The following is a 12,500-nucleotide window of genomic DNA, read 5'->3' on the forward strand; positions in this document are numbered from 1 at the left end:
TGGTACCACTATGATATCAGAATAGATTTTATCATGGTACGTCACAATATGTCAAACCAAATAGTGAAAAAAATTCCAGCATCTTTCGCCACTGGAGCAAAATCATCATGCAGTTTGTGGGCAAAAAGTAGATGAACAGATTGACAATTATGTTTCTTGAAGAAGCCTGCAGGATATTTCAGGAATACACCCTCATTCACACTGGCAATGCAGAAGAAAAAATATAATGGAATAATCTAATCTAATCTAATCTCACTTGTTTTTCCCTGACTGCCGGTTGAATGGATGGAGAGATATAAACTCTAACCTCAGAGTAGAAGAAAGAAAAGAGAGAGAGGATGGAAGACTGCATGCTCTTAGAGCTTTACATCAAAACCGCCGGTTTTTGTCCTCATACACACAAACCCTGAGTGTTAACAATGAAAGCTGCGCCCCCCACCCTTGTCGCCGCTGCACAGGCAAACTGTGGCGCCTATTGAGGTTGTACTATAAACAGTACAGCAGACCACACAGAAACCACCATGCACAAATAATATTCTTCAATGTACAAAAGGAAAATAATTTTTATATACAGGGTACCGATTGTAAAGACACACAATTATGGTGGGACAGAAACAAAACAAAGCTTCCTGTCTGCATGAAAGGTGGGGTGGGGGGAATGATTGCTGAAAAGAAACTTGATGAAATGGCCTTTCTAAAGGGTGAAATAAATAATAATAATAATAATAATATGTTTAATTTATTAGCGCCTTTATTTCTGCAGGTCCAGAAACTATGTTCATGATCTGGGAGCGAACATCGGCTTGGTTGGCATCAAGTATGTGGCAACGCTGAAATTCAATTGTATTGAAGGAGTTATGGCACAGACTGTTCTGGATTGTGTCTTTCAGCTACCAATTGCAGCTATACATAAAGGGAGGGGCGAGACACATCGCATAGATGTTGAAATGGAAGAATACTAAGCACTTTTGTTTTTAAATGAAGTCTGTGTTTTTGTAAAAACCAACCATTTTTAATAGAGTTAATTGAGAGATTGGCAGTGGTGTACACAGTTTTACAATAATATGATGTCAAACCATTTAGGTGATTGCTGTCATTATCTGGCCGAGTATAAGTCAGAGGGTCGATTCTTCTCGACCCATACATTAGAAAGTTAAAGTGAACAGTACCGGTTGGTGGAAATGTGCCTTAATTCACATTGGACCGTATGCTTTTAAACTGGTCTAAAATGATCCTCCAAAAAGAGACCATCATCACACTGAAGATTTGTGGCTATAAGTGCTGGCCACATACCAACCCTCCAGAACACTCCGTGGTGCCACAAATTTCCTCCTCCACTGGGGAGTTCCTGAGGTCTCTCAAGCAGAAAATTGCTCTGTTAGGGCATTATCATGGATTACGTCAATATGGTTGGTGGCAGGTCCTGAGCTCTCTCTGTAAAATGCGTCAATACCACCACTGTTGCTGAGCTACACAGTGCATGGTGTCCTATCTACCGTGACTCCCACAATCCTCTTTGACAGCCTCGGATGAAATAGCGTGCTCCTATTACCAACAGCCCACTGCAATATGCATGGTGAACAATATCCCAGCCCAAGATTTTTTTGCTCTGTCACTGTCAACAATATTGTACTGCGCTATGCCAGAACAGAGCACAATATAATATATGCGTTTAATTTTGTAAAATACGGCAAAGACCAAATGCTACATACAAGTGAGGTGTGTCCTTGAGCGCTGAGGCGGGACTGTTCCGATTTGCACCAGATCCAGTTTCCGTTGCAGGTACTTCACATTCATGCTCATCATCCTCTGACTCAGATTGGGACATAGAAATCGTGAGGTCACTCACACTGCTCTCCGACGACTGCACATCAGAGCTGGAGTTGAAACTTTCAGATCTCCCTGAATGGAGTGAAAGAGAAAAGCTACAAGTCCTATTTCAAATCTATACAATGCAAGAATAAATGAAAACTGGAGCAGGAAATACCGCAAAGTACACATGAAAAGAGAAAAGAAAATTTTCCAACCTGAGATATATTCAGATTTTCTTGCAGAGGATGTTTCAGGCATCAATTGGCTAAAACCTCCCCCTAGGTTTTCCATTAAGGGTGTCTGAGGAGCAATCGCGGTGGAGTTAACGTGTTCCGAAAGGGGATTCAGAAGCTCTGTTGCGTTATTGCTTCTGCCTGGAGATGGATTCGTCTTGGGACTCTTCAATGTCACCCGGGGTTCAGATTCTTGTTCATCATTTACAAAAGGCGCGGGCACACTTTGAGTCACCCCTTTCCCGTGTTTGTCAGCCAAATTACGACTACCGGGAGAATTGTCTGAAGCTGAAATGTCATCTGATAAATTTGCACGGTTGACGGTGGGGTCCACTATGACAACTGGAAAGTCCTTCAAAGCGCCACTTGGTAGTCGTTTGCCAGGGCGCATGCTTCGATTGGGCGAACAGTCCACTGCTTGGTGTGAGAGTACACTTGTGATGCCGGTTGCACGGGAGGCCCCTCTGGAGGCTTGGCGGCCAATTGAGATGATCGCAGGTGCATTTGTAAAATCCTCTGCAATGCAAGAGAGGGTCCTGTCCTTGCAATCGCCTTGAACAGATTTCAGCTGTAAATATGAACACATAAATTGCATTCATACCACTGCCGTGTTAAATGTTTATTTCTCAAGATAAAACACAGAACAGTTGCAAAATACATCCACTTTTAACCCCAGTTAATGAAGTCTATTTTGAGAGTTTTTCATCTCAAGTAGGCTAAATATCCACTTTATAATTTGAATGGGTGTAATGTGTTTGGGCCAAGGTCAGAATTTTCTCTACAACTACATATCTCAAAAGAATGTCTCAGGATCAATGTTTTAACTTTTAATCGTATGAGAATCATTTATACAAGTTTTGATTCATGTCAATGTCACGAAGGGGAGGTGTGAAGGAGGCAAATACCCTTCCTCCAAATACAATAACAAAAAAAAACATCACTTCTGTTCCTTTTCTGATAAGCGTCGTAAATACCAAACAGTTAGCTGCTTAATAACATTCTCTGGAAACCATGCAGCCCACCCAGCAGATCCACAAAGTATAAAAAGAGAAAAAGTTAATTTCTTGGCTGAGTGATTCCATCGGTAGCTGCAGGGCAAAGTAGAAAGTGACTCACTAAAGTAGCAATTGATTCTTCTATCAATCTGCAGCACGCGTGTGCTCTTCCAAGGAAAGTATTAAATATGAAAATCATATCCCGTTATCATCTGTCTCCAGCTTTCAGCCCGGTAAGCTTCCCTTAATGAATGCTGCGGCCTGAGGGACATGCACACTGCCAGCCAATGGCTTGTATGCATGATGGAGGAACGGTACCATTTTGCTCATTACAATATCGACAGATTGAGAGGAGAGGGGTGTGTGATGGTGGTGGGGGAGGGGGGTGTACACAGTTACAAGCGACTGCTCTAGACAGAATGCTCCAAGTTATTATAAGATGTATTAGACATTTCATCTAAAATAGCTTTAACTACTTTAAGTAAAAGGAGAAAGCGGCGACGGGTTTGAACTCCACTGCTTGTACAGATGCACTGGCTCGGATTAGACACCTGTGATACGACAGTCGCACAATTTAAATGTGGCAGATTTACCCCGCTTTAAATGGTGCAAATGTTCTAAACCTAAACACACACACACACACACACACACACACATAAATCAGCCACGTGGAAATATTACATAGGAACATTTGGGCATTAAGAACAATATCTTGGTGGCAAAGCCGAACAATGTATTACGTTCTTCCTTGAGGCCGATATTTTATTAATCACGAGATTAGAAAAAAAACACGATGAAAAATGAACAATACCTTTGACTTTTCCGTCGTCCTCATTTTTTCCATTAATCTGTAAATTTTAGCTGAAAATTCAACCTGGTAGAGAGATTGAGACAGAGATATAGTACGAACTTCAAAATAGCTTCTTGTCTAATTCAACACAGATTCAGTCAAAACAATAGAAGCGGTATTTGAGGGAGGACTCTGTTCAAATAAAACAAAGTACATACCGAATAATAAATGTGGTGCTTCTAAAAACAGCAAGAGGAAAATAAACCAACTGCTTGAGGGGAGAAAAGGACTAAAAAACCTCTGGAGCACTTCACAGTTGCAATATTGGCCAATTAAATCTTGTGAGTGATAATTAGCCAATTTTGTTAATTTGATATTAAATTGTCAAGCACTGTTGTTGAGTTTTAAGCAATAATCTGACTCAAGCATTGTTTCCGCGCCTTCGTTCATTTGGTTGTTGAGATAAATTGAGTTTTTGACGGTTTACTAGCACATTACTGTTGCAAATAATGGCATAAATGTTACAATGCCTCATTAAAATGACACGAGGGCTATTGTGTGTGAAATTGCTTTCATGTTGAGCCAATGGCGAAGGAAAAAAGGAATCTTGAGAAATACAAGTGATGAAGTTAGAGTTATTGTATGTTGATGTTGATCACCATTTAAAAAGACACGTTTCTGAGCGTGTACCGCAATAAAAACAGAAACTGATAAACAACATAAAGAAACAGCATCATCTAAAGATGGAGGCATTTTGTTATTCCAAATTGACAAAAAAAATGTGTTGAGTGCGGGTGTGTGTGAGAGTGTGTGTGTGTGTGTGTGTGTGTGTGTGTGTGTGTGTGTGTGTGTGTGTGTGTGTGTGTGTGTGTGTGTGTGTGTGTAATTACCTTTTGTTGATGCAAAGCGGAAAGGTTAGGATGGTATTGTTGCATGCTAATTTGAAGGCGCTCGACATCTCTCAAAAGCTCAAGGTTTCTCATTTTCGCATGTGCCTCCCTGACACAGATTTGCTTGAGATAACCGTGCAGTTTGGAATCTTTTATCTGAGAGCTGAAGGCACAGGAGAGCTATTATTCGAAGGAAATTGTTATCAAGGATCCTTGTCAAAAACAAGAGCATGGCTTTAAAAAATAAAAGATAAGAAAGAAAAGGTTCAGCACAAGATGTTTTAAATTCAAATGTTATTTTCAACCAAGCATTATAGGTATGATCGAGATAGTCTTTATTCATAAGAATCACTTTACTTCCAAGTACATGCACAACAATGTACTTCGCTCAATTTGCATTTCACATACAGTATATTGATGACAAATATTTCTCAGTATTGCAGTGCTCAAAAATTATATAGAACCCGACTTTAGCTTACCACATTGAGTTCTGGTGAAACCAAACAACTCCTTTTCCAACTGAAGCCTCTTTTTCTCTCGACAAGCACACACACACACACACACACACACACACACACACACACACACACACACACACACACACACACACACACACACACGCACACGCACACGCACACGCACACGCACACACACACACACACACACGCACGCACGCACGCTCGCGCGCCCAGACACGCGTATACATACACGTACACACTCACAAACGGGCACACACGCACACAAACACACACTTAAACGGACACACGCGCACGCAAACACACATACAAACACAAAATTCACGCGTATACAATTACAAATACACAAACACACACACACAAACAGACATCCGCACACACAAACACACTCACAAACAAAAACGCACACGTACAAACGTACACAAACACAAATACACGTACACAAAAACACGCGAACACACGTGCACACACAAAGTCACGCACACGTACACAAATCCTCAGTGGAAAATTCTCTCATTCCAAGTCGGTTTCAGAACGCTGAAGGATATATTAGCAGCTCGCTAGTTAGCTCCCTCAATATTTATCTTAATGTAGGAAAATAGGAGATGTAAAGAAGGAAAGCCTACTTACCGTTGACGGATGGTCTGTTGAGCGGACGTTAACCGCTCGAAATATCTGTCGTCCACGCGAGACTTGATGGCCATTTCTCAGCTTTGTCGCTGAAGGAGAGCAGCAACTAGCAAGAGCAGAGTCGTTAATATTTACAGTGGTTGCCATGAGCACCACTTCCCAGAAGCCCTTCGCCACTAGCATGTGGGTCACGTGGGAAGAGGCGGAGGGGACAGATTAAATCTTGGTTGAGTGTGTCGCAATACAGTACAGTCGTGCATTCTTTAGTTGGAAGGTTAACCATACCTGTCAACCCGAGGCGGTTGGCAATTTTACTAATAATGACATATGCCCTTACAAAATTGTGACGTAAAATGAGACAAAAATATTTTTTTTTCAATAATGGGGTCACTGGGGTTAAAATGAATTGAAGGGGATTAGGGCAATAAAGAAAAACATTAATTTGGTATGATTCTCACTTTTATCTCAGATTTCAAACTTTAAAGTGATAATCCTCACTTTCAAGTCAGAATTTTCAGATATAAATCAGGATTCTGAGAATAAACAGAATCATGACAAAGTTTTTTTTCTTCTTTGCTAGCCCTAATCCTTTTGCGTAAAAATGTCAGGGAGTTGTGATACCATCGAATGTCTGTGTGTTACTTGAAATAATAATTTCTCGACTTTAGACATTGACACACAAACAAGGAACAAGAAACACCTTTCATTCAAGGAAAGGTTTTCTGCTGAAATTTCAGCAAGTACAAGAAAGATATTAAAACGAGGGATACACTGTGTTTTCACAGTAGATGATATTAGACAGTACAGTGATACTTCGGTTTACGAACGCTTGAGCTAAAAAACCTTTTGCTTTACGAACATTAAATTCACAAGAATGTAATCTTGGCTGACAAACTAGTTTTTGGCGTACAAACCAAACCACACAGCACCACGGTGGCTGGCGGTCTAGTTTTCGGCGGATGAACATCAAACCACATGGTCGAACAGCGCCATGGTGTCTGGCGGACTAGTTTTCCACACCCCCTTTAGCGCAGACGTGGTTTGCTATCGAGTGGAGTACTTTTTCCATCATGGGACCGAAAAAGATCCCTCCACAGGCTAGTGTTAAGCCGAAGAGGACACAAAAGAAAATTACGGTTGAGCAGAAGGATAGCATCGAAAAACAAACAAGGTCAAAGTCAAAGTCAGCTTTGTTGTCAAATATGCTAATATGCATAATATGCATACAGTGTGCGTTTGTGTGACATAGCGTCCCTGTACCAGTACCAGTATGCTAAAATGACCATTGCTACGTGTGGCTAAGTGTGTTTCTGTGTTGTCCAAGCAACGGTCTCAGGCAATAGAAGAGGTTGAAAAACTTCTGTTGATTCGGATTAATGAAACACAGCTAGCAGGGGACCATGTGAGTGAAGGTATTATCGCCGAGAAAGCATGGCAACTTCACTCGGAAATCATCAAGAGGCAACTACATCAACAACCATCACAAAGGTAAATGAAAAGCTTTATTATACAATACAGTTTATTCCTTTAATTACAATACAATAACACATTTATTATACATAAAATAAGGTACATTTTGTGTAGTTTTAAGGCTTATTTAGGAGAAAGTTATGGTTTATGGGGACCTGGGAACGGATTATTCTCATTTGTAATGGTTTCTTATGGGAAATACATGTTTGGCAGATGAACTTTTCACCTTACTCACACTTTCTGGGACCCAATTAAGTTCGTCAGATGAAGTATCACTGTACTTGCTTTTTCTTTTGTAGTAGGCCCTGAAATAATGCTATAACAAACACGGTTACAGTAATACACATTTTGTTGTGATGTGCAACATGATGTCAACTTCATTCAGCTTCATGACCGGTTTAAATACCACCCATCACAGTAAAATATTCATTTGATAAGCGTATCTTTTGATCAGCTACAGATTTTTGATTAGTTTACATGGTTGCAGAACGGTCACTTCATCTCAACTTTATTATCAAAGTTCACCATTGACAGCTGTCCCAATGTTGCATTTTAAACGCAGCTGCGTATCATTTTCTCATCCTTTCCTGGAATTAAAAATCTGACAGTTCCTCTGAGTGCACACCCTAATCAAGCACATTTTCCAATTTTGGTTCAGTCAAATTGCTCTTTAGCTGTTGAATTAGGGAGTTGTGGTGTCCTTTTCTAATGCTAATCTGCCAGATTCAGTGTGCCTCTCAGAGGATATTTTGTTTTGAAATGAAACTACCTGTTTGCATTCTGCATGTATAATTGATATTGTTGCTGGGCTTTTTGTTTTAAATAAAACATTAAAAAAAAAAATTTCTGACCATTTCTTGGATTCAGAGTCATCTAATTTTTGACAACATGAGGGCATACCAACAACCTGACAGAAAGTAATTAAGACCAGGATGTTTGTTGTTTGTTGATTACCACTGCAGCACCTTTGGGTTAAAGTATGTAATTGTTACCCTGTACATTTCTGATTCTGCCTACAACTCACCATTATGGCATATCCAAAAGTACTCTGACATTACGGCTGTGGTGGGTCGTGTGAATGAGGTAAACCAGAAGCCGTACAGAAGGGTTATTTTTGCATTAACACATTGCACACAATGTATGCAGCAAACAATGAACCGACACCGGATGGTCGTGCCGGGTGTCCTTTTAAGTGTCAGTGATTATAACGACCAGCACCTGCGAGGCTGTCGGCAGGGCTGACGTCACTACCCGTTGGTCACCAATCTGATCGGGACGACCAGCACCTGTGCAGGTGCAGGCGGGGCCGACAGCGCCCCCCGTTGGTCGCCAACCAGATCATGACAATATATATATATATATATATATATATATATATATATATATATATATATATATATATATATATATATATATATATATATATATATATATATATATATATATATATACAGTGAAGTCTCGTTATATCGATATCGGATATATCGATAGTCCCGGTTATATCGATACTATTTCTATGCACGCACGGAGAAAATTACATGTAAACAGGGTCGGATATATCGATAGTCCCGGTTATATCGATATTTTTTCGGACTCCCGTGAATATCGATATAACGAGACTTTACTGTATATATATATATATATAATATATATATATATATATATATATATATATATATATATATATATATATATATATATATATATATATATATATATAAAATCCTCGTCTCACCCACCATGGGTGGTGTCTGTCCCCATTTCAGCTCGGGTCCTCTACCAGAGGCCAGGAAGCTTGAGGGTTCTGCGCAGTATCCGTGCTGTTCCCAGCACTGCGCTTTTCTGGACCGAGATATCCGATGTTGTTCCCGGGATCTGTTGCAACCACTCGTCGAGTTTGGGGGTCACTGCCCCAAGTGCTCCGACCACCACAGGCACGACTGTCACCTTTACCTTCCAGGCTCTCTCCAGCTCCTCTCTGAGCCCTTGGTATTTCTCGATTTTCTCATGTTCCTTCTTTCTGATGTTCCCATCACTCGGGACCGCTACATCCACGACAACGGCTTTCCTTTCCCCTTTATCTATGACCACGATATCTGGTTGGTTGGCCATTACCATCTTGTCAGTCTGTATCTGGAAGTCCCACAGGATTTTTGCTCGGTCATTCTCCACCACCTTGGGAGGTGTTTCCCATTTTGACCTTGGGGTTTCCAGTCCATACTCCGCACAGATGTTTCGGTAGACTATGCCAGCCACCTGGTTATGGCGCTCCATGTAGGCTTTCCCTGCCAGCATCTTACACCCTGCAGTTACGTGTTGGATTGTCTCAGGTGCCTCTTTGCACAACCTACACCTTGGGTCTTGTCTGGTGTGGTATATCCCTGCCTCTATGGCTCTGGTGTTCAGGGCCTGCTCTTGGGCAGCCAGGATGAGTGCCTCTGTGCTGTCCTTTAGGCCAGCCCTCTCTAGCCACTGATAGGACTTCTTGAGATCAGCCACTTCTGCTATGGTTCGGTGGTACATCCCGCGTAGGGGCTTTTCCTCCCATGATTGTCCCTCTTCCAGCACCTCATCCTCTGTTCCCCATTGACTGAGACATTCTCTGAGTACATCATCCGTTGGAGCCTTCTCTTTGATGTATTCATGGAGCTTGGATGTTTCATCCTGGACAGTGGCTCTCACACTCACTAGTCCCCGGCCTCCTTCCTTACGGCTTGTGTACAGTCTCAGGGTGCTGGACTTGGGATGGAACCCTCCGTGCATGGTGAGGAGTTTTCGGGTCTTAACATCCGTGGTCTGAATCTCTTCCTTTGGCCACCTTATTATTCCGGCAGGGTATCTGATCACTGGCAGGGCATAGCTGTTTATTGCCCGGGTCTTGTTCTTGCCATTGAGCTGGCTTCTGAGGACTTGCCTCACCCGCTGGAGGTATTTGGTCGTAGCCGCTTTCCTTGTTGCTAATTCAAGGTTGCCATTGGCCTGTGGTATACCGAGGTACTTGTAGCTGTTTTCAATGTCTGCTATTGTTCCTTCAGGGAGTGAGAACCCTTCAGTGTGAACTACCTTGCCCCTCTTAGTCAGCATCCGACTACATTTCTCCAGCCCGAATGACATTCCGATATCACTGCTGTAGATCCTGGTTGTGTGGATCAGGGAGTCTATGTCCCTTTCGCTCTTAGCATACAGCTTGATGTCATCCATGTAGAGGAGGTGACTGATCGTAGCTCCATTTCTGAGGCGGTATCCATAGCCTGTCTTGGCGATTATATGGCTGAGGGGGTTCAGTCCTATGCAGAACAGCAGTGGGGAGAGTGCATCACCTTGGTATATGCCACATTTGATGGACACTTGCGTTAGTGGCTTGCCATTTGCTTCAAGTGTGGTTTTCCACATCCTCATCGAGTTTGCAACGAAGGCTCTCAGGGTCCTGTTGACCTTATACAACTCCAAGCATTCATTGATCCATGTGTGTGGCATCGAGTCATATGCTTTCTTGTAATCAATCCAGGCTGTGCACAGGTTGGTATGTCGGGACCTGCAGTCTTGAGCGACTGTTCTGTCAACCAGCAGCTGATGTTTGGAACCTCTAGTATCTCTACTAATGCCTTTCTGTGCTTTGCTCATGTATTGATCCATGTGTCCACTTATCTTAGCCGCAATGATGCCTGACATGAGCTTCCATGTTGTGGAGAGACAGGTTATTGGCCGATAGTTGGAAGGAACTGCACCCTTTGAGGAATCCTTCATGATCAGGATTGTTCGCCCTTTGGTTAGCCATCCTGGGTGAGTCCCATCCATCAGCAGCTGATTCATTTGTGCTGCTAGGCGCTCGTGGAGAGCTGTGAGTTTCTTTAGCCAGTAGGTGTGGACCATATCCGGGCCTGGTGCCGTCCAGTTTTTCATACCTGAGACTCTTCCTTGTGTATCTGCCGCTGTGATGGTAACTGGGTTCTGTTCAGGGAGGTTGCTGTGCTCCTCTTTCAGAGTCACCAGCCATTGTGCACTGCTGTTATGTGCGACCTCCTTCTCCCATATGCCTTTCCAGTATCTTTCAGTTTCCAGCCTTGGAGGGTCTGCTCTGCTGTTAGAACCCTGCCACTGAGCGTACACTTTCGCAGGTTGTGTTGCGAACAGCCTGTTTATTCTTCTGGCCTCATTCTCTTTCGTGTACCTCTTTAGGCGACTGGCCAAGGCCTGGAGCCTTTGTTTGGCAGTTTCGAGTGCTTCAGGTATGGTTATCTGCATGTACCTCTTGGGTATTGGCCTTTTATTCACACCTCTCTGGGTCTCCGTCAATTGACTCACATCTTTCCGAGCCGCCTTGATCTTGGCCTCCAACCGTCTTTTCCATGGTGGATAATGAATCTCGTGGCTCTCATGGTTGCTCTTGTAGCCAAGCATGTCTAGGATCACTGATGCTGAGGTGTATATCAGCTCATTGGTTTCCGTGATCGTTCCGGTCGGGATCGTTCTCAGTGCTGCATTCACAGTTTCCATGAGACTTTCAGGTGGTACTTCACATAGCCGTTGTAATCGGTGCCTTCGTTGCCCAGTTTTCATTCTTGCCATGATCTTATCTCTCAGGTCATTTGCTGCCTCGCTCAGCATTTCATTTATTGGGGCTGGCTTCCCAATCTCATTATTCATTGGGGCTTGCCTCCCAATCTCTGGTTGAACCTCTTCCTGTGATTTGGCAGCCTGGGGCCCTTCACCTCGGAATTTGTGTTGTACCTCATCAATCTCAAGTTGTGATAGCAATTGCCGTTTGTGGATATTGGAACACTGAGCTACTAGTTGTTTCGTGGTCAACCGTGACTGTGGGTTTCGAAGTACCCATTCAGCCCCCATTCTCCGCATGTAACCCCTCTGACTAGGGTTGCTTGAGTAGTGGCATTCCAACAGAGCCATGTTATCGCATCTCGTTCCTCTCCGCTTTGTTCCAGTCGCCCATTTTTCATCAGGGTGCTCTGGTTCCCTAGCACCTGACGCAGACCTTGTTTGGCCGGGCGACGTCTGAGCCGGCATGTCATTCCATTTATTGTCTCTCATCATTGTATGAGTTAGGCATTAGCGTGCCCAAGGACCCACACTGGATGATGTCATTGTGCTCATTTGTGCTCATTTTCTCTGCCACAAGTGGGATTCGAACCCTCGTCTCCCACATGCCAAACCGATGCCTTATCAACTGAGCTATCCAGCCGCCA

At 42.9% G+C, this 12,500-nt stretch overlaps 1 protein-coding gene across 1 annotated transcript in view; it reads right to left on the bottom strand.

Moving 5' to 3' along the window:
* Positions 1-5,960, bottom strand: part of kiz (kizuna centrosomal protein) — a 49,265-nt gene extending 43,305 nt beyond the window's left edge. The window contains exons 1-5 of the mRNA XM_089004678.1: positions 5,827-5,960; positions 4,721-4,883; positions 3,852-3,914; positions 2,028-2,613; positions 1,713-1,902 (exon numbers count right to left, since the gene is read on the bottom strand). Coding sequence (XP_088860804.1) covers positions 1,713-1,902; positions 2,028-2,613; positions 3,852-3,914; positions 4,721-4,883; positions 5,827-5,900 — 1,076 coding nt within the window. The 5' untranslated portion in view covers positions 5,901-5,960. The remainder of the gene's footprint in view (positions 1-1,712; positions 1,903-2,027; positions 2,614-3,851; positions 3,915-4,720; positions 4,884-5,826) is intronic.
* Positions 5,961-12,500: the final 6,540 nt, after the last annotated feature.

Source organism: Hippocampus bargibanti, linkage group LG09, assembly GCF_051943395.1.
Source record: "Hippocampus bargibanti isolate YZ-2025 linkage group LG09, ASM5194339v1, whole genome shotgun sequence".
NCBI lineage: Eukaryota > Metazoa > Chordata > Actinopteri > Syngnathiformes > Syngnathidae > Hippocampus > Hippocampus bargibanti.